Raw genomic sequence first — 23662 nt, 5'->3', positions numbered from 1 at the left:
ACTATATTTAGAATAGCAGCGCACTTGGTTACACTAAAAGGTTCTATACTAAAAAGAAAGTCTATGTTTCAAGTCTAATAACCCTCTAATAACTTTCATTTTAGGTCCAAACAGTTGTAAAAAGTTTCATATGAATAAAACAACGCCAACCCGTGCCGACTTGCGCCCGAAAGTATAAACTATCTCTGTGTACTAAACCGAATTAAAAAGAACTGTTTTTTGGCAGTTCGAAACTTCATTTTGATAAAACGTTGCAACTATAGCCCCACATGTACCACCAAAATATTTATCAAAATTAAAAAATATGTTGGTGTCCATCAGGAGACCTAACGCAGGTCTTGCAGAAATATGCTACTCATTCATGGCAGTTCAAAAAAGTCGTAACTTAAAATCGCTAATTTCTGAGACACGACGTTTATGAAAGGAGTGAGCGATTAACGTTAAACAGTCACGCTAAGATTGCTTGGGATCTGTCATTTTTCTTCTACTATCGATTTACCGTTTTCTGAACGACCGTTTTTTCTCCCTAAAAACTAATCAGCTGCTGATTTATAACCGTCAATTTTAAAAAATAGTACAGCTACACTTCTCTGAACTAGCCGTTTTAGCATAATTTGATTTTTAAATGCTTTATGTAGGGGAGAGTGTTGTACCTTCGGACACTGCTAATTTCTAGGAATCTATTTTCAGCAGCCATGGTTTTGTAATCTCTGATAGTAAACTTCATCACTAAATGGTGTCATAGTAAAAATCAGCATCAAATGAGCAAAATTGACGATTTTGTAAGAGAAAGAAAATTTCATGACCCCAAAGTATATACTTTCTTCATTTTTATTTCATTTTCTGTTTTTGTATTTATAAATTAAATCAAATGAATTTTATTTTGTTATAAAAGAGAAGTACTTTAAATACTTTGTTTATGAGAAAAAAATGATAGTGCATCTAGATTGACCATGATTGTAGTTTTTCTTAAACCACGCGCAGATTGTACCTTGAGACAGACAAACATTTTGTTTCTTAAGGACACGTTCCAAGGTACAACATATGCATAATTCCTAATAATTAAGATATGTTTAGGAATCTGGAACAATGTTCTTATCTTATGTAGTCTTTTAAACACATTTAATGTTAGATAATAATTCATATTTCATTATTCATAATTTATAATTATTATTAATAATTTAATTCACTACCATGAAAAAAAAAATTTTTCTTTCGTTTATTGGAGCAAAATTGGTTCAAGTATATGGCTGTTTCCTGAATCATAAAGACTTTCTCATAGTACAACAGGATGTGTCCCAAGGTACAATAGGGTGTTGTAAATTGGGACAGCTTGGAACTTTTATTTTAGATGGCTGGCAATATTTTAATTTCAAACTGTCTGAATGTCAAAAATTATATAGCATAGAAGTATGTTGGGACATTTTAATGTTACTTTTAGATTTTTAATTTGATTTAAATACCTGACGTTAAAAATTAAAATATGAAAAGTGTCCCATGGTACAACACTATCCCCTACTGATGGTTAAAAGAAATAAAATTTTGCATCCAAAAAGAATAAGAGGGACAAATCTGTAAGGAAGTTTTCTGAATTCCACTTTAACGCGCGCGTTACGGACATTAATTGCCAAAATACATCAATGGCCTGCTTAAGACGTACACGGGGTAATTTTTTTCATTTTTTGTGGATAGTTGACATACTCATTTTTGTGGCAATAAAAATAATTTCGATTTTGTAGGGGGGGGGGGTTAAGAAAGAGGAGGGGTTCGAGCATAGACCGTTTGTGGAATTCAGACGCATCTTTAAATTATTATCACTTCACTCCTCACCATGACAGTGGAAGTGGCTCCGGGCGAAGTGGCCCTGGTGAATTCCAGGAAAAAGGAGAAAGACACTTGAATTTTAAAAACTTATATTATGTCACTTGCCATACACCATTCTCTTCAGAAATAAATGAATTTCTTGAATCTTAACCTGTTTTTCCCCAATAGTTTGATGACTTTCAGAAAATCAAGTGCAAAATAAAGTTTTCTCTTTGTGTTTTTACACAGCAAAAAATCTCTTTTTTTCTTACATACTGTAATTTCAATGTACTTGTTATTAGCATATAATATTTAGATTAACTTTTATCTTTTGAATGAGTAGTTAAACTTTTCGGTAAGTAATTTAAAATTTCTCTTTTTTCAACCGTGAAATAGATTCATTACTAAGGTGACAGTTTGATGTCTTTCCGTTACTAAAATACTACATCTCAGTTAGTTCTCTAAGAACCTATTGGGTATAGAAACTTATGTTTTTTATGCAAAGCAGAATTATGTTCCTTGCCAAGGAGGCTCAGTTGGAATTTTGATATAAATTTAATTTACATGGTTTTTAATGGTAATGGAAGGACAAAGGACAATTATCTATAAGCTGATACAGGGTAAAATTTCAGAATGCTAGTGGAAAACAAACTATCGTTTAAAGTTCGTAGTCGCATTTAAAACATATATAACTAATATTTGCACAGAAATTGTGTGTGCTTTCATTTAAAAAATAAACTTTTATTTATTTTTTTTAAAAATGTTTTGGGATTTTATTTATTCTGTTGTATGTGATAAAAATTATTAAAACTAAACTTTAAAGTCCCTAACCATGTGAAAATAATTTTGGTATGACTTGTTTTTGAGATGACAAGTCAATTTGAGCAGAAACAATTGCTTAGAAACTTGATATTTATATTGGAACAATGCAATATTAAACTGCTTTCAGATTTGTTAACACAAGTCACAGGAAAGGACTGTTGAGAGCATTAGTTCAACCGTTAAACATACTGCGAAGAGATCAGTGAATTCAAAGGTCAATTTTCAAAACGATGGATCCATTCTCATAATGACACACAAAATATGCACAATTTGGTCCCTGTAACAAGTTATGTTATTGAATAAAGTCAGTGTTTTAACAAATAGAAAGAGAATTCACTTCAGACTGACAGTCAACAGACTGACAGGGAAAGAAATTAACAAAGGGCATTGTTGGACAGGTACTTCATATAGAAGATGAAGGAGTAAAAATATATTGTTTGAGAATGCATAATAACGTGGGAATGATCTTTGTATTCCCTGACAAAGAAGACAAATAATCTATGGATTCTGATAATATTTTTGAGTATTTCAAGAACTCAGAATTGCAACAGATGGCTCAGGTATGTCATTGTTTCAGACTGCTGTATTAGCTGAATATATGTTTGTAAGTTAAAATATACCAAGTTAAATTGTTTTCGCCTTCTTGTCCTTCCGTTACTGTCCTTCCGTTACCCTTAACAAATACATAATAATTTATATGGTTAAAATAATTATTTTTTAAAATTAGAGGTGAAATGTAATGATTGAATACTCCTGTATGTGCTCTATTTTTTTTAGAATTTTCCCTTTTTAGTTTAACTGAACTTTTGGGGAGAACATGATCGCCTAAAAATCATTTCGCAAAAATGTCCTTCCGTTACCCTTTTTTTAAATTTCATTTTTAAAAAAAGTTACTGGCAAAAAATTCCTGGCTTTGGCTTTTTTAAGAACTTTCTATGATGTGTATAAAAGTCTATGTATCAGTTTTTGAAAAAATATATATTTCGATATGATCACAGACAGGAATACATCGATTTCTTTGTTCAAACTGTCCTTCCATTACCGCTGGAATTCACCCACTAATATATTTTCAAATAAAGGAAGAAAAAATGCAATTTTTTGCGATTTTCAATGGCTTAATTTGGCGTGCGGGGCCGTCATAAATTATTTTCTTACTAGCTGTGTGCCCGGCATTGCACGGGCTACTTCAAAAATGAAAGAGATGTCCAATTGATGTTTTTGTATTACTCTGACATCAGTTTCTAAAGCGCTAAGGAGTAAATAAATAAGCGTAATGCAAGGTTTGCAAAACACCAGTAGAGCATATTTTTGTCAAAAATCTCTAACGTTAATCATAGTTATCAATGATACAAGTTATGAGTATTTTCAATTAGCACAAAAGATGAAAATATCTGCATCACAACTATAATCTGTGCTCACGTTAAAATGAATTACATCTGATAGACTATATCTGAACTATTTATGTACAATTACAATCAGCTTTTTACATAGAATGACACATACTCTTTGGTTGATTACGTGAAATTAAAGCACCAATACTAAATAACTACCAATAAGCATTAACTCTGTTTCACAAAGGAATCCAATCAATCTTAATTTAACATGTTCTTTTAACGATATAAACTGTATTTTAAAAATAGAAACAGAAAGGAAAAAGAGAGTTATTACAATTCGAAAACTCACCCATGTGACGGGAAAAAGTCCAACAAAATAAACATAATTAGTCGCACATCCTAAGTGTACTAAAATATGAGGCCGGTGAATGATAAACTTACACTACAATCAATAAACATAGCTAAAGAAACAACTTTCATATGCTGAAAAGAGTTAAGAACGTTAAATGTAAAAAATAAAAAAGGACAGATGATAAAATAAAGGCTATGTCCAAATAAAGCAACCAATTTTAAACTAATTTAAAATGAAATTCTAGATGGAAACGTTGTTTTAAGATTTGGACAGCAGCGAAAAAAATATCTTTTAAAACAATTATTAGAATTTTACTTGCTCACCCATATGCAAAATGGCAACAGGAAAGAAATAAAAATTCCTGAATAACGTTATGATAATTAACGTTTTAATAAATATCTCCGCTAATTAAAGTCGCACAATTACGAGATTGGTCCTACTGTTTTTTCTTTGGAAAATTTCGAATTGATCGGTATCTCGTTTGACTCTCGATTCGCAGCGGTTCTCGAGAAGATCGATCTTCAGACAGACAGACAGACGGACGCAAACAGATTTTAATGTTATTGTGGATACCTTCAGATTTCACTCTGAAGAGTACCTATTCGAATAGTTCCAAAACAAGTGTTATCAAGAACTATCAATGACTAAATAGGATAAAATGGCACGATGACTAAAAAAGAGAAAAACCGAGCTTGAAAACGCAATGGTAATGCATTTTAAAACGCTCAAAATGCTTGCATGGCTCAGCACAAAGGACAACAGCGTGCATCGAGAAAGACTAAAAAGGTGTATCATAAACAGACATTCAATAAAAACTTAGAAATCGATTTTACACAAATATGAAAAAGTTATCAATTGTTTTTTTTTATACAACTTCCCACGCTGCATTCTTATATTTATGTAAATGCAAACAGAAGAACTACCATCATTTAAATTTTCCTAATGACTTTTAAAAATGTTGCATAAACTGCATTTAAAATGTCTAATTGCCTTCATAGTTCGAAGTAAAATCGATTTGTTATTAATTTACAAACCTTAGTGTATGAAACAAAAAGTAAAATAAAACGGAATGTCAGAATATGATGCATAAAAATAACGAAATGACTAAAATAAACATACAAATGCTCGAGTAGCTTCCAGCACTTGAGTATAAACATTAAAGGTTGTGTATTAAATAGAAGCATTAAGCCGAAGAGCATAATTAAGAATGTTTACCATCTTCTTTGCTTATAATTAAACTCTTGCAAAGTTGAAGGACTTAGAGGTGGACAGCTTTGCATGCGGTTGAAAGAGGATTAGGACACTTTATCAAGTAGAAATTGCTAGTGCCTGATTAAAATTTTAGCTTTGAAGAAAGGAATTATTAATTGCTTTAAATCGAATTTGAATTTGGCCTGAGTTTGTATTTAGACCGCAGAAGAAAACTTACTATTATTTATATAAGTAGTTTTAACTAAACATATAAAAACTAATTCATAAATCAAAAAAAAGTGTTTCTTTAAAAATATTTTACCGCGACTTTTTTTTTTTGCGCTTTTTTTTTTTTTTCGGTATATGAAAATTTTAAACAAGTTGGGACTTAATTGACGAATGACGAAAGTGATATTGAACCAGTCCACCACAAGTAAGTTCGCATGTCGTCAGACTTCGAATGATAATGGTTATGCGTTTTGAAAAGTTTTGTATGTGTAAAAAAAGAAAATATGCGAGTAAAATTTTTAGAAATGTTTGCATGTGTATTTTATAAATAATGTTAAAATGTATGGCGATATATTCCGAGTAGCGGCGGTGAATTATATTCATTTAAAAAATCAATTCCTAGTTATTTGTTATTTCCTAAGTTTTTGGATTATTTTCGGCGTGACATTTTTTATGCGGTCTCGATCCACCGCATTTTTTTTTTTTTAATATACTGCGAAAACAATTTTTAATGGCTACTCGTAAAGTTTTGGGCATTTTTTTTTCTCTCTCTCTCTCTCTCTCACTTTTTTTTTTTTTTTTTTTTTTTGAGCAATTTTTTCAATCTTAGTCACAGTACAAAATCAGGTTTGCGTGTATAATGCTCGCTAAAAAGTAGTACTTTTCAACTGCAAGCAAGTTAATTTTAGCCAGGCTACGTCAATGAATCGAATTTATTTGAAAGTTTTACCTCGTTATGTTTGTAAGTTTCAGTATACATTTTGAGCAAAGGAATACATTCAATTATTTTGTAAGTAATTCTTTTGCGTAATTGCTTTTTCTAACTGATATTTTTTAGTTTTTCAAAGTGTTACTTCGCCTTATTGCACTAATTTGTTATACTTATTCTCAAATTTACTGAAATTGAAGCAATCTATTTTTTTTAGAAACATGCAATGTAAATCTTAAGAGAAAAAACGTAAGCAAAATACACCTGGAAGACAATACAGCGAAACCTGTGTAAATTGACCACTTGCGGTGCACTACTTTAGCGGTCAACTTAAACAGGTGGTCAACTTACAAAGGTTGATTTATATGATAAGGGCTAATTCCGTGCCTGAAAATAGCAGTCAACTTACACAGGTGGTCAACTTACAAGGGTGGTCAACTTCACAGGTTTTACTGTATATACTAGAAAATATATGTTTGCACGGTCTTTACAATGACACTAGAAGCTAAATTATTTAAACTAGAATTTTCCATAAGTTGGACGAGTGTCTTTTTAAATTCACATTTTTTTTTGTACAATTTAATTTACCGTTGTTTTTTTTACAATAGTAAAACCACATATTCATGTTAATTTTATTCTTTATAGGTTTGGAATGATTACCAACTTCGGTGGGATGAAGCTGATTATGGTGGGATAAACGTATTAAGGTTACCACCAGACAAAGTCTGGAAACCAGATATCGTCCTTTTTAACAAGTAAGTTTTTGATTTTGCTATTAAAACTATCGCTACTTTGAATTTTGTATAAATAATGCTTTATGAAGATCTTTATTTTATCAAGCAGTGATTCAAGTATATCTAAGTGTAGTTCTAATTCAGAGTAATGTTTGAAGATTTAAAAATCATTGCAATTCCACCTTGACGTTTGAAGCCCTTGAGCGTCGATTTTACAAAATTGTTTGCATTAACAGTGGTATATGAGGAATTTTAAAATAAAGGCATTCGTAATTATGTAAAAAAAGCTCGGTGTTCTTTATGAAATTGAACATCTGTTCTGGGTTCATTCATTGACGAGGGTTATGAAGAAAATTTTGTTTCTTAAGGTATTCGGAAGCTAATTTATGCGGTAAAAAATTAATAATTAAGTGCATCACAAGTTTGCAACCTGTACTCCGTTCCTTAGCTGCATATTAAGCTTCAATGAAAAAAAAATAACAATATAATTTCGAATTTCATTTTCTAACGAGATTAAAATTTAGTTGTTTTCTTTTCTGCTCTCTCATTTACCCATTATGTTTTCGATGCCGCTACTGAAAATAGAGCTAATTTATAAATTTTTTGTGATTTAAACTCAAAAAAGGGGGGGAAGGGGAGAGAAAGACAGTCACAGAACTGAACGACAAAAGCCATGATTTTATTGAATAACATGAGTTAAAATGTTAAAGGTGTACGGAAGCAACGAATGAAATTAAATTTTAGATAAATCAGATGATACAGTCTATGAACGCAACATTATCAACTTAATTATTATAAACTCATGTCTTAAAAAAAAAAACACATCGCTTCTGTCCTCAAGTTCCCTAAATGCCCCCTCCCCTTATCAGTAAATACATAATAACATAATCTTATGATGTTTAAGTTGAAAAGGTTGATTTCATAAACTGAATTATATGTAGTAACTAAAACTTAAACTCGATTTGTTCAGCGTTTAAATTTATTTTATTCAACTAATGCATAGTTTCTAACGGTCAGCCCCACGACTGCCATTTTGGTTTGAATTCAAATTAAAAAAAAATCAATGCTAAATTGAAGCGCATTAGTGAAATTTTTTTTTACATATTTAAAGTATAAGTTTCTTACAGTATATACAAAAATTTTCAAGTAAATACGACACCTAGAAGTGTTTAAAAGTTAAAGAAATAGGAAAAATAAAAAACACATCAGTATTTCTGGTGTGCTTGTACCACCAACCTTTAGGTCACCAACCGAACTCGCTAGCCGATTGTGCCCCGGATGCATCGCTGCAGGTGAATTGTTAACCGATTTTAAATAAAGACATCTTGGCGTATTCGCTTCGTTGTAACAGGCGGAATGCTTTTTTTTTTACACATCGTGCTTAGTCCCGTTTACTCAGACCCATAAGAGGCATAGCTTCAATAACTCGTTCTTAAAATACATAAAATACACCGCCAGCTCAGTCATTCCAGCCGAGGACTGCAGTTTCGTGCTTATTAGCACTCATCAGCCCGGCATAGGAAGTGACTGAGCTGGAGGTGGAAAACCAATTAAGAAAGCAAAGAGAGCCAAACAAACTGGTAGCTAATATAGAATTAGCACAGATCAGACGAGTGACCGAAGCATGGTTCAGTTCAACTCGAAGATTGAAGGCAAGGCATGATGCCGGGCTGATGAGTGCTAATAAGCACGAAATTGCAGTCCTCGGCTGGAATGACTGAGCTGGCGATGTATTTCATATATTTTAAGAACAGATTATTGAAGCTATGCCTCTCATGGGCCTGAGTAAACTGGACAAAGCCCAATGTAAAAAAAAAGCATTTCTCCTGCTACAACGAAGCGAATACGCCAAGCTTTGTTTATTCAAAATCGTTTAACAATTTACCACAATTCGTTACAATTTCTGCCTTAGCCCTGGCTATAGGGTGGTAACTTACTGAATATAACCCGTTCTTACTTTTCATTTATTGTAAAAGAGAATGAGTAAGGTTAATTTTGTACCCGAAATAATTTAAAACATTTTAAGAGTTATAGTTAAGTTATGAAATTGTGTTGGTTTTGTATTTTCTCTTGTTATAGTATTTTATTTTAATATGTTTGCATACCTATTAACATTTGAGCAAAATGAGCTTAGTACAATATTTACAAGAACCAATCCTTCTGACAAAATCTTGGCAAACCAATGCACAGCAATCTCATCCATTTTGGTTGATAGTTGTAGGAGGCTATTCAACAAGTTAAATGCATGCTAGAATGGCTATTTCATCCAACATAATTGGATTCTCAACCAGTCTTCCGTCATCCATTGCTTTTCATGATAACAGAAGCTCATCAGCTTGTCTCTGGCTACAGCTTCGTTGTTAATATGCCTACTCTGCAACATAGATTACCGTTTCAGTCACCATTACTGCACGTCCGAATAATGATAAAACTTATCTGAGCCAGTTATTGCCACGCCATTATTGCAGCGGCCTCACGATATTCCTATTAAGAATCGCATTAGCTTCATTTGCGTTTTAATTTGAAGTGTTGGTGGACAATACTAGTTAAATTTCGAAGATCAATTCACGTCGATTAATCTTTGTTGATGTAATTAAATAGTTTTACTATTATCATTTTAATTACGGTGCTTCAGTATCTTAGGAAATGTATTGTTTATGACTTAATGAATCTTATTTGATTTCAGAATTGAATAAACGTTAGTCCTTAGTGTTTAACCTTTTTAACTGAACTATGTCTATTGCACGCGAATTCTCAATTAATGAGCAACTGCTATTTAAGCAAGGAAACCTTTCGACATTTTTCAAAAAATGTTTTGACTGTGAGAAGAATCTTACATGGTAGTTTATTTGAAACTATTTATTAAAATTGCTTCAAAAGTAGATGTAAATAGGCCGAATTAACAAAAGTGAGACTCGCGCGCGTGAGTCTCACTACTTGCTTCATTCAGCTCCTTAACAACGTTCCTTCAATAGGGTTTTTACACTATTTCTTCAAGTACCATTATTTTCGTTTCTTAACATCTTATAAATTCAAGAAGCATAAAAATAACTACAAATATGAATAATAAAACCCTGCCTCGCAGAATTTCACCGGATTATGTATTGTATATACCCATTGACTGAATTGCAAGTCCGGTGTTGTTCAATTTTGATGTGTGTATAATATTGATCTAATGCATACTTTTTATTTCAAGATTTTTGGTCGGATATTTTTTTCTACGTGTTTTATGCAGAACCGGCTTTCTGCATTTGAATCGCCATCTTCCTAATATCGCATAGGAGGTGCAATAATTACCGATGCAAATCGTAAAAAGAAGAATTGTGCTTGCGTAAGACACTGACCCCGCGTTAATATTTTGAGTTTTTTACACACTTTACAGCATCTGCATTAAGCATCTAAGTTGCCTCAAATTTAATTTATGCTAAAAGATCTTCCAAAATATGCATAATAATTCCATAAATATTCTAGCTCTCGAGCCCTGTCCATAGTAGCTCTTTCGGACTGGCGCAAATAAGTTTTAAGTTGAGGAAGTATACATTTAAAATCCACTTATGTCCCTTAATTTTAAATTTTGAATAAAGTTTGAGAAACTGTTTGATTGTGTTATTCAAATATTTTGACTCTAAATTTATGACTAATCTAACTCTAAATTACTCTCTTACTCTAAATTTATGACTAATATAGAGTAAAGTTAGTTATTAGTCTAAAAAAAGTCATTCAATAGTAATGCTTGAAAAACCAACTGAAAACCTACAATTGCTTCATATCACAATTTATTCTTCACAGCATTAACCCCTTGACATAGAGTAATATCTTAAGGAAATAATAGTCTGTTAATGGCACCTGAAATTAATATCTCTGGAAGACAGCAACTTTTATTGTGATGCAGAAAATTATTGGTAGCAGGGAAACATCAAAATTTAGTGTTTCATTAAATGATTTACACCTGGAAAGCGTCAAAATTTAGTTTTACGCATTAAATGATTGACGCCTGAACCGCTGTTCCAAAGGAAGAAACTTCTTAAAAATAACATCGTTCTGTTTAATCATAGTCTTAGCAACAGCTACAATCTTTGTATTTTTAAACTAATAATAGGTTTCAAAAATATACCTTTATAAGTCCATAATAGTTTTAGCTCAAGCCTTGTCTGGCGTAGCTTTTCCGACTGGCGCAATAAAATTTCAGATTGAGGAAATATAAATTCATAATATCACCTACGTACTTAAATTTTGAACAGTGAAATTTATTTTTGAAAATTTTGACTGAAAAATTCAAACATTTTGTTTCTGAATATTATTACTCTTAGTTTTAAAAAAACATCCAATGGTAATGCATGAAGAACAAACTGAAAGCGTAGAATCGTTTCATATGACAATTTATTTTTCACAGCATTAACCCCTTGACATGGAGTAAAATCATGGAGAGATCTGCTAATAGAACCTGAAATTAATGACATCTGGGAGACAGCTACTTTTATTGTGATGCAGAAAATTACTGGCAGCTGGGAGACATCAAAATGTAGTGTTTAGTTAAATGATTTACACCTGGGATATGTTAAAATTACAGTGTTACGCATTAAATGACTGAAGCCTGAACCACTATTCCAATGGAGAAAACCCCTTAAAAATAACATCGTTCTGTATGAACATCGTCCTAGTAACAGCCACAAACTCATATATTGTTGATATCGGTTCTAAATAGTGTTACAATCTCGCAAAAAATCTATCAGAATTCAAGTCTTTGGTATTTTTCAACTAGTAATAAGTTTCCAAAAAATAATTACCCGAGATTAAAATATACGAATAGCTGTTACAAAAATGCAACTATTAAATCTTCTTTCTATCAATCAAGAGATCAAAATCTTTGCATTTCCATAAATAAAGTGTAGCGTTCTTCAACTGTAAGCTTTTATTTGTGCTCCAGGTGTCATTTAGGCAATGATCTACTTTAAATAGAGATTCCTTTAACCGGTAGGCAAAATATCTTGGATATATACGTAGGTTTTGCTTAAAGGTCAAAGCATTATAATGAATCAATCATTTGTTTTTATGTTGATAATGCAATACATCTCATACTTATAATATTTATGAATGACTAATTGCAAGTCGTTGCGATTACATTCGTAATAAGTGCAATGCTTTTATATTCTTCAATAAAATCTTTTTTTTCAAGCAAAATTTAGCTCCATGTCTTCATGTTCAATCACTTGTTCCATACTATCTACCTATTTCATTTTACCCTCCACATGATTTTATTAATTTTATACTTTTGATTAAAAAAAAAAAAACTTGAAACTAAGTTTGATCAAACAAAAATAGTGACAATCAATTAAAGCTTGTATCAGTTTTGAGTATATAACTTCAAAAAATCGATATGCGTTTATCAAAATTCAAAAATTAAAATGACATTCCATAATTTCCAAAGTTCACCTACATATTATAATCTACATATTACAGTACCACTTATGATAACAAAGCAATTAATACTCTACAAATTCTAATACGCAAGGAGTAACAATAAAAATTTCTCAAGAATTACTTACAGCGTGTGCGATTGCTTGACTAAAATTCATAGGGTAGTTTCGGAATATGTATGTATACTATAGGAAGTTAGATAAGGTTTGCTGAATGCGATCACAAACAATAGATTTCCAGTCATTACATCTCATTTTATCTCTCAACCCTATTCAGTTTTCCAAGAACTTTCTGACTGTACAATAATTAAATTCAACGCGACACCCTTGACATTTTAACTCTATTATGCAGTAAGGATTAAATATCATTACGCACACAAAAGCTCTCCATGCCGTTTTCGTTTTGTTCAAATGAACACCCGGCACAAGTGTTCGTGACCCGGGGGATGGTGATACTTCACCAGATTTCTTAATCACTGAGGAGCTGAAAATGGTAATCGAGCTGATCCGCTAGAAACCCACAAGCGCTTCTATTATAAACGGACGTATTACTTATTCCAAAACCCCACTTTCAACCCCCTCCCCCCACATCCCATCTCTCTCTTTACAAAAGGGTTCAAACGCTGCTGCATTTGCTGAAATGTGTGGAGAAGGCGCAAGTTGTATGCAGTTATTGATCTTTTTGAAGCTGCCTTACTAGTTCTCTCTCTCTCTTTCCGTCTCTCTCTCTTTTTCACTTGTTCTCATACATATATCCAGGTCAACATGCTCTGGCATTTCACTCCCCTCTTGAAAATTTTTCGCCCCTCCCTATACTTCACTCTTTTGGTATGCTTTTGTCGATTTGTTTTCCTGCTCTTGCAGATGAACGAACAAAGTGATAAATGTATCTACTGATCGGTTTGTGAGACACTTAGGCCTTAATTTTCTGCTAATATATCTAAAATATGTAGTGATGTTTTCTAATGTGTAATTGTGTGGAATAATAAGTTCGTGTATTCAGAAAGCCTGCTATGTCTAAATAAATATAAGTAAACAAAGTATGCGCGAATTTTTTTTCTTTTATTTTTTTATGATGTCATTAAAAGTTTTAATATATATTTTCTTCCATTTCATCGAAACATCAATAGTGACTTAGCGCCCCGAAACTAGATCTTATGGAAATGAAGGGTGGATTTTCAATTTATTGAAAGAAATTGAACTCTCAATTTTGCGTAATGCTAAAATACAAGTATGCACATATGCCTGTATCTCGTGAGACCTTACTCATCCTTAAAATATGAATAAACTATCAAAATTACCCGGCGTTGCCTGGGTCAGTAATAATTATGAGAAGCAATCGCTACTTTCATTCGTGTTCTGTTTTAACTGAAAGACCTCGAAGCACACAGCTTTGAAGTGATTAAAAATAGAGCTTCTTCCTTACCCATGAAAGTAAAATAGCAATAAATATAAATAAAATAGTAAAAGAACAAAATAGTATTCATTTAGAAACGAAAGCATGACATTTAAGAGCATACAAGTTTGAAGAACTTCCAAAACATGAAATTAAACTTCAATTATTTAAAAAAAAATCAGTTAATAATTTTTTTTCAACATAGCTCAAACAATCTCTGTATAGCTATTGAATTACAAATGTTTTTTAAAAAAATGTAGCCGCACAATATCCCCATTGCTTTACTTAAACAAACCGTAATTGTTTAATAAAATTATTGCCAAGTGTTTGTAACATCTCAAAAGAATTCAGGATAAATATGGTAAGTCTAATTTATGTCTAAGTATTTCTTCGGGGAAGTTATTTGTGCACAAAATTCGTCAAAATCGTAATAAAAACGTAAGTTCTTAGACTTGCATCAATTCCCGCTTATCTGCTTTAATATTCTCAGAACTAATCCCTAAAAAAGTCTTGTATTTTTGTCCATTTTCTTATGCTGCCGCTCAAAGTTCCATGGATTTTAGTTGGCTTTTTTTCTCTCCCACCCCCCCCTCCGCCCTACTTAATAACCCCAATTGCCGCCTCTAGAAGTGATTGAAATGTCTCTAAATAATCTTTCAATTCATTTATTTCAATGTTTTTAAATAAATTACAGAAAAAAATGTAAGCAATATTCTTTGCTTCAGGTAAAAAACACAAGTTGATATGTTTCAATGTGAAATCTTTTTCAACAAGAATTGTGTATATTTTAGAACTTTTCTTGGAAATAAAAAGGTATGTAGGGTGAGTTTAAACCCTTAAACAAAACTTTAAGGGGGGTTACAGGGGATATTAAGAAGCAAGAACCATATGGGAACATATGATCTCAAACGCAATGCTGACGCACTGGATGTCCACAAAGCAAGAAACTGAAGAATGCAAAACAGGTCACAAATTTATTACACAAGGATGATTTTACCCAAATTTTAGTATTTAAGAAATGTTTAGTGCAGTTATTGAGAATGACGGTCTGTAGAAGCTCTAATATACGCGTCGTAATAAAAGCGCAGCAATCAATGAAAGTTTGTCAAAATGGATCGTTATTACGGCAGTGAGTACTTTGTCATTTTATTCCATACTAGTGGTACCCGCACGACTTTGCCCGTAATAGAAAAATTAAAAGGTCTTTTGGTTCGCCTGTATATTTACAAATAATGTATGGTGAATTTTCTCGCCAACTGGCTTGTACCCATGTTATGGTTCCACGTTATGATAATTTCGTATCTCGCCAATTGGCTTGTGCCCATGTTACGGTTCCACGTTATGATAATTTCGTAATTTACTCGTCCATCTTATGATAATTTTGTTCTTAAAATTGGAATAGAAAAAGGAACAAAATCGAATTTTCGAAAAATCGCTTCGAGGTGCACGCCCCCATGCTACAAACTAACTTTGTGCCAAATTTCATGAAAATCGGCCGAACGGTCTAGGCGCTATGCATGTCACAGAGATCTAGACATCCTTCGGACAGCCTTTCAGCTTTATTATTAGAAAAGATAAAGAAAGATGACGGTCTGTAGAAGCCCTAATACACGTGTCACAATAGAGGCGCAGCAATCGATGAAAACTTGTCAAAATGGCTCGTTATTACGGCAGTGAAAACTTTGTCATTTTATTCTATAAACCTTAAAAAAAAAAATCTGAAAGTTCTATACGTTTACCTGTGGTCCTTTTTGTGTACTTGGCGAAATATGTGTATCTATTTTCCATACAAGTTATTAATTCCTAAAAACATCGTCTTCAAAACTGTTACACCCCTGAGCAAAATGTTATATTTATCCATTTTAAATACAGGTACCTTAGGGTGGTTCAAAAAAACTTGTTTTCAGCTAAAGTCCATGACAACCCCTATTTTTTTAAGACTTACTAATAGTATTATGCTGTAAACTATTTAGCTTCTTACTCAAATTTTAAGAGTGTGCTCAGTGACCCCTTAATTTAACATTAGCAGTAGCATGGAAAATTTCACTAATTTAGAAACATGTAATTTCCCCAGCTGTTTTTTTTTTTTTTTGGTAAATAATTATTTTATTCCAATGTATATGCATATTACTCGTGTATATTATAATATGTAGCATTGTTTTCTCAGTTCAATGTATTTTTATTCCCCCCCCCCCATATTGATGAAATTTCTGGGAGGAGGTTGATCACCCTCTTTTGGTTGAAATAGGAAGCTAAAATACTTCCAATATAATCACAAGTCAAAAAATATTGAGGGGTGTCCTTTTATCTGGGTGAAAACTTTTTTACATGTATTTTTGAACCACCCTATGGTACCTGTAAAACAAAATGAAACTTAATGAAAAACGAAAATGATATAGTGCATGTTTTACACAAAGTCTGATTAAACGTTTATGTTATCTACAAAAAAAAATTATGAAGCGCCTTCATAGACATTAACAATAAAGATTTTATCATGTTTGAGAACGCTTAATCAATGTTCAAAGCCTTAAATTTCTTGATTTTGTCATCGTCCAAAGTACTATTGCTGTTTATTTTTTACTATTAAATTAATAGTTTGTTTTTTTCGCAGCAATACAATTTCTCAGTAATTCACAAACACTAGCAGTTCAATTTGCATTATACTTTTAACTATATAGGATTTTTAAAAAGTCATACAGTGGTGGACAAAATTATAGACTCAATTTTTTTTTCTTTTGTTTCAATTACAATATAACTCAATTTAAATTACTTTCATTGAAGTAAAGATGAATAGTTGAAGAAATAGTTCTAAAATTTGTACATCTTATCAATTAAATTAAAATTTTATAAAATTAGAAAATTTGTAAATTTAATATTTTATCATTATGTGAGACCTGGACAAAAGTATAAACTCAGAGGTAAAAAATCCAGGATTACGAGAAAGTTTCATTTCAAAATGTTAATTTAATGCCATAGAATGAATAAATGTTGCCATCAGTGATTGCTAAAAGTTTTGTTTTTGGAAATAATTGAGAAACATATAAATGCACCGCTGGACAAAATTATAAACTCACTTTTTTTTCATTTTTTCAATCATAATTTAACTCAGTTAAAAACTTTTTGTTCCAGTAAAGATAAATAACTGACTAAATACTCCTAAATTCAGTATAACTCAAACTTTATGAAATAAATAATTTAATTAAAAAAATCTCAACTTTAATATTTTTATAATACATGAAACCTGGACAAAAGTATCAACTCACAAAAGTAAGAAACTCTGAAGTTTGGTAGAATTTTATTCAAATACTTAATCATTTAATGTCCAAAAATGAACCAATGCTGAATTACAAAATTACAAATTTACAATACTGCATAAACACAATTATAAGCTAACAAAATTTTAATTTTTTTGAATTTAATTAAGTTAATTTGCAATTACTTCAGTAAAACAAAAGCATAGATTTAGGAAAATGTAACTTTGCTATTAACATGGATTAAATAGGAAAAAAAAATCAATATTTGAAATGTTTTAAAAATTAACACTGCATTAAATCTAGCCATTAGTGTAAACTACAAACTTTTAAAACGAGTTGGGCTCAAAGTTTTCTGAATTACCTTGGATATGCGAATAGGCAAGTAGATTTCACAAGCGTTTCCAACAGCTGCAGTGGCATATGGTTCCATGCTGAAAATATTGCCCTTTTTAATTCCTCTATGGTTTGGTACTGGTGCCGATCATGATAAACTTTGCGAACCGTAGTCCCCCAAAGATTTTCAATCGGATTAAGATCCGGACTACGAGCTGGCCATTTGGTAACTTTGATACCCCAGCGCTTGAACCATTCTTTTCTACTTTTCGCTGTGTGTACACTCGCGTTATCTTCCTAAAATAACCAGTTACCTCCAGGAATCAAATGAGCAAAAGGTAAGAGATGATCCTCCAGTATTAATTGGTAATCTTCAGCGTTCTATCTTCCATTAAGAAATGCCAATCCTAATTTACCATGCTGAGAGAGTTATTTATCTTTACTGGAACAAAAAAATTTTTAACTGAATTAAATTATGATTGAAAAAATGAAAAAAAAAAGAGTTTATAATTTTGTCCAGCGATGCATTTATATGTTTCTCATAAATTTCCAAAAACAAAACTTTTAGCAATCACTGATGGCAACATTTATTCATTCTATGGAGTTAAATTAACATTTTCGAACGAAACTTTCTCGTAATCCTGGATTTTTTACCTTTGAGTTTATACTTTTGTCCAGGTTTCACGTAATGATAAAATATTAAATTTGAAAATTTTCTAATTTTATGAATTTTTTAATTTAATTGATAAGATGTACTAATTTTACAACTATTTCTTCAACTATTCATCTTTACTTCAATGAAAATAATTTAAACTGAGTCATGTTGTAATTGAAGCAAAATAAAAAAAAATTGAGTCTATAATTTTGTCCACCACTGTATACGCGCTCTTCTAAACTTGAACAAAAACTTTAAGTTGACTGATTCAAGCATATTAAACATTTTTTTTTTTTTTTTTTTTGCATGAAATTCAGGAGAAAAAATAATTTATGTTTTATACCAACTTAGAATTTTAAAAATCATTATTCAAACTGAGTTTAGTTTTAGATTAAGTATAATTTTTCGACAAAAGTCCGTAACTCTCGCACTATAGCTGAAAAAACTTTAAGCTGAAAGCCATGAATCTAGAAAAGAGCAATGTTTAAAAAGGGAAATTCATTTTTTTTTATTCTCCTGGTCTTGTGTTAAGTGGTCATGCGCAAATATTTTGTGTCACAGGCTATAAAAATAAATTGGCGTTCGCCAACTTTTCAGTTTCCAAAAAATTCTTTTTTACGATGCTTTTTATTGCTATTTCCAAAATACCAGTTGACTTCCTAGTCATTTGGATGCAGCTGAAAAAAAATACCTTCCGTTATAAAAATATTTCTAACGCCGGGAATTTAAAAAAGAATTTGTTTAGAATATTGAAAAGAAAATTTTGAAGCGTTAAAATGACAAACTTCCTATGCACGAGTTTATTTACTTAGGAATAACTTTTTATTTGTTCTGAAACATTGAACTGGATTTTTCACGAATAAAAACTGCCTAAGTTTTCTTGTTAAAAAAATGTTTTTTTCTTCTTTCTTTACCCCACGTGACATAATTCACATAAAAAATCTGCTCGTCTTCACATACGTATATTTATATGATAGTGACCCTCAGCTAGCAAAAAAGAAAATTAATTTTATATTTTTACGAGTTCCAATCTCTAGATTCTATCGGGTTCGTAAATAATGTTTTTTTTTTAAATGAAAATGTGTTTTTTTTTTAAACAACACCTGTCCTACGAGGGTTGCAAAATTAAAAAAGATAACCAAGATCCTAAATTTTAGCCTTCACACTTTTATTACCTTTATTTTGAATTTAAAACATTTAAATTATTTAATAGTAAAAAAAGGGTTAATTGGCCCTAGAACTGCAAACCACAAAACAATATTTTAAATAATTAAATTGTGACAGTAAAAGGTTCAATAGTTTTTTTTTATATATATATAATGATGATGTCTAATAATAGTTATTAATAATTTGAACAAGACGGAAAGTAACATCGATAGCCTTTTATAGCTTACAGCAAATCGTACATCCAGTTCAATAAAAACGTAAATGCATTTTTACTTCCTTTTACAAAAAAGGAAGTGTACCGCATTCGCGAAAAATTGTCACTCAAAAATCGACCTTAATTTCCATTTTTCTCACCCCCGAATGAATGTTGAGTGTTTTTTTCGACGCGACCATACGTGCATATACACCCAAGAACGTATAGACGTCCAAAATATCCATTTTGACGATTCCCGAGTTAATTACAACGAGTTTTCTCGTGACGTCTGTATGTACGTATGTATGTGCGTTAGAGTGGGCCGAAAAAATGATATTTTCGAGAAATATTCTAACAGCAAAATAAAAGTTGCGTTTTAACGTGGTAAATAACAGTATCATATAATATAATTTCTCAATTTTTTTTTTTTTTTTTTGGACGGTGAAGATGTACGCAATTACATTCTTCATGAAAATTTAAAAGTAAGACATAATTTTAAGTATTTTTTCACCGCTATTGGGCGAAAAGTAAACTATCAAACCCCATTTTTGCTTTTGTTAAAAAAAAGGGGAGAGAGGGGGATTCAACACTTTTTGTTTTAGCACGAATGCTTTGGATGAATAAGCTATATAACATATAAGCAATCTTAGTAGGTTGCATAACGCATAAGGAATCTTTACGGATTGTGAAAAAAGTGATAAATGTATTGAGATGGAATAACCCGATTAATACAAATTAGTAAATTTAAAGTAATGAAGTGAAGTAAAGATACATTTTATCTTAAATTATTTGTTTTTGCCTCTGATAAGGAAAAATGTTGACAATGAATGTTTCTAAATATAAACTATGTGCGTTGCTGTATCTGAGGAACGTAAACAGAATCCAGGGAGAACTTCAATTCCTGATAATATCAGAGTATTTACACTTTAAACTTCCGTTCTGACAGGATGATAAATGATGCATCGGACAGAAATCCATCATTTTTCTCAGATAACTCATGCAAAATAAATCAATTTTTGGGCGCATCTGGTGTTTAAAAAGAATTGTTTTAAATCTTTTTGAACGCGGGCGCTGCAATTATAAAGCTATCAGTGATTCTTTTAACAGATACTTCCTCAGTTAATGTTCTCTAAAAGTAAACTTTCTTAGTATCGCGACGTTTTAAATAGGTTTTTTTTTTCTGGGGGAGGAGAGGCAAAAGAAGGATATATTGCATACAGTACTGACCAAAGTTTGTATTTTTCCCATTGCTGATTTAAGTTTGCCATGAAATTGTCTAAGAAATGGCCCTAAGAAGCCGCTTGTTTTTCAAATGTTCAAGTTTACTCAAACCTGTTTGTGTGCGGTCTTTTTTTTCCCCTTTATGCATGATTTTTTTTTTAATATTATTATATTTTTATTTATGTATTTATTTACTTATTTATTTATTTATTTATTTATTTATTTATTTTTGCGATCTTTTTCTGGGCTGTACATGAAAATTTCAAACAAATTGGGACTAAAATGCGTAAATTCTTTACAAAATAATTGCGAGGTTGCATCTTTGAGTTACGATAGGAGCATTCCGATGGGAGGTCACTGTGACCTTCCAAAAATTTCCTTATTCGGGAAAATTTGTCTGAGTGTTCGGCAAAATTATCATCACTTCGTTTATTTTGACATCGTTTGAGGTAGCAATTCCTAGTTACGTAGGTCAGTCAGAAAGTTAGTTGCACTACTTCGTAAATATGTTCCATCTAAGACTATTTAATGACGCTGTGTGCCAACACTTTGGACATTTACCTTTATCGTATAACGTAGCGGCTTCCCCTATCCAAGGTTAGTTTTTCTGATAATCATTCGCAAACATATCTCGACAGCTGCAAATAGCGTTCAAATTGGATATGTTTGCACTGTTCGTTTTTTGTGGGCAAAATGGTGCAACTGCACTGAAATTTATGGGCAGTTGCATAAAGTGTATGGTGAAAATGCAATGTTACGTTAAGCTATCGCGAAATGGTGTAACATGTATGAGAATGGACGTACAGATATTGATAGCGCGAAGGAAGACTAAGTTTAGGTAGGAAGTGTGGGATCCCCCTCCTTAAGCCGACTAGACCTTTCACCTCCTGACTTCCATGCTTTTGGTCCCTTGAAACAAGACTTTCAAAGCGACGATACCGTTCGGATGACAAAGTGAAAGTTGCAACCCAACAACGATTATCGGACATTGAACGGGATTTCTTTGCAGAATGCATCGAAAAACTTGTACAACGCTTAAACAAATGCTTAAGTAACGGAGGTGGTTACGTTAAAAAGCAGATTTTTAATGGAACTTTAAGATAACAATAAAGTTATTTTATAATTTCAATCCTTTTTTTGTTTCCTTGAGCAGTGCAACTTACTTTTTGACTGACCTTCAAATTTCTTTAGTGCTTGGGTTATTTTCTACTGGAGACTTTTTTTTACGCGATCTTTATCCACTGCTTTTTTTTTTTTTTACTGTGTTGCAAAAACTATTTTTTATAACTACTCGTGAAATTTCAATTTGTTTTTTATGGGATTTTTATGCGGTCCCTATTTAGCGCACAAAAACATGTTTGAGTATGCATGCTCATCGATTGCTAGGAATATAAGGTGACTTCTCGATTAGAAATTTATAACCATATTAGTGCAATATAAAATTTAGACATCAGTTTCAATTACATTATAGTAATTTATTGAATGCGATTTGGCAAAGATAAGCACTATTCCGGAAAAGGAAGGTAAAGTTATAATAGAAGATGGAAAGTTAAAGTACTTCTTGTGAATCATCTTGTGTTTATTGGCTGATTACAGACTTGAAAATCTAGCTTAGTAAAAACTTTACGTGAAACTAGATATTAAACAGCTTCACTTGGTTTTAAAGCCATTTGCTCCTATGACAAATTCAATTTAGTTCATATTTTATTTAAAGGCGTCTTCTCCACAATTGGAACATTGGTGCCGGTTGATGGTTGCTTCAATATACTCTTTGCGCACAAAATTTATACGTAATACTGATTCAAATAGCAAGTGGTAAGCTGAAAATTTCAGCCCAGTATGCAGAGTGAAGGGAAGTTTGATGCCACAAATAAAACTGAAATTTTGTTCACTATTTTTATCTTTATTCCTTTTCATTTGTTGTTTAGCTCTATTGTTGTTCTTCTTCCATTTCTTTCTTTCTTTTCAATTTTGATTGAATTATAAGCCATATTCTTAACATTAAAACGTTTTTAATAAATAAATGAGAGATTATGATGACAAATAGCTGATAATGTAGGTATTTCGGTGTATTATCGTCGCGACGAATCTTAGGTAGAAAGTTTAAACTTTTAACAATTGCTGTTTTAGTTTTGTGTGCGCTGGAAGTTTCTTTTCGTCTCTTGAGCCAGTCAAGCAAAAGAAAAAAAAACACATCAAGAAATTAAAGATTTTGGTTTAATTTATTTCATTTGTTTAGTTAATTACTTTTTAGATGAAAAAAAATATACTAATTATTTATTTGCTGATGCCCAGTGTTTTGTCTTTGAAACAAAATGAATTCCTAAAAATGCACCAGGAATGCTCAAAACCTCAGACAAAAAAAAAGTTAACAGCTGAAAATGTATATGTTCGAAGATAGCATATTTTACATACTGGTTATTGAGGGGAAAAGAGCAGAAATACATTGAATTTTTCTTTAAACGTGAAAAGGAACGGAATACATAGTTTCTTAAAAAAAAAAAAAATACATAGTTTCGTTATTTAAAATTAGTTAATTTGATTTGCCAAACACCCACCCACTTTTTTTGCACCTGTCAGCGTGCTAATAAATAACTTTATTCTTAGAACAAGCACGTTAATAAAATATTGGTTACATCTTCGTAAAAAGGATTTTTCATGCCCTGATGTCATGCGAGCAGACTAGTTTCTTGATAAACCGAAGTAAAAAAATTCAAACCAAATGCGGTTTTTTAAGCTAAAACTCTTAAAAATGCTCCATCGACTGTGTGTAACTTTTTTTTTTTTTTGCGTTTTAAGTTTCTGAAAATAAAATTGTGTTTAAATGAGCATTAACAAGTCAAACTACCCTAT

At 31.6% G+C, this 23662-nt stretch overlaps 1 protein-coding gene across 1 annotated transcript in view; it reads left to right on the top strand.

The window, feature by feature from the left end:
- The window catches only part of LOC129221598 (acetylcholine receptor subunit beta-like 1), a 48221-nt gene that overhangs the window by 15709 nt on the left and 8850 nt on the right, over positions 1–23662 (top strand). The window contains exon 3 of the mRNA XM_054856117.1: positions 7085–7194. Within this exon, the coding sequence (XP_054712092.1) occupies positions 7085–7194 (110 nt within the window). The remainder of the gene's footprint in view (positions 1–7084; positions 7195–23662) is intronic.

This window comes from Uloborus diversus, chromosome 4, assembly GCF_026930045.1.
Source record: "Uloborus diversus isolate 005 chromosome 4, Udiv.v.3.1, whole genome shotgun sequence".
NCBI classification, from domain to species: Eukaryota; Metazoa; Arthropoda; class Arachnida; order Araneae; family Uloboridae; genus Uloborus; species Uloborus diversus.
The sequence above is the reverse complement of the archived record's forward strand: the minus strand, read 5'-3'. Positions and strand labels throughout refer to the sequence as shown.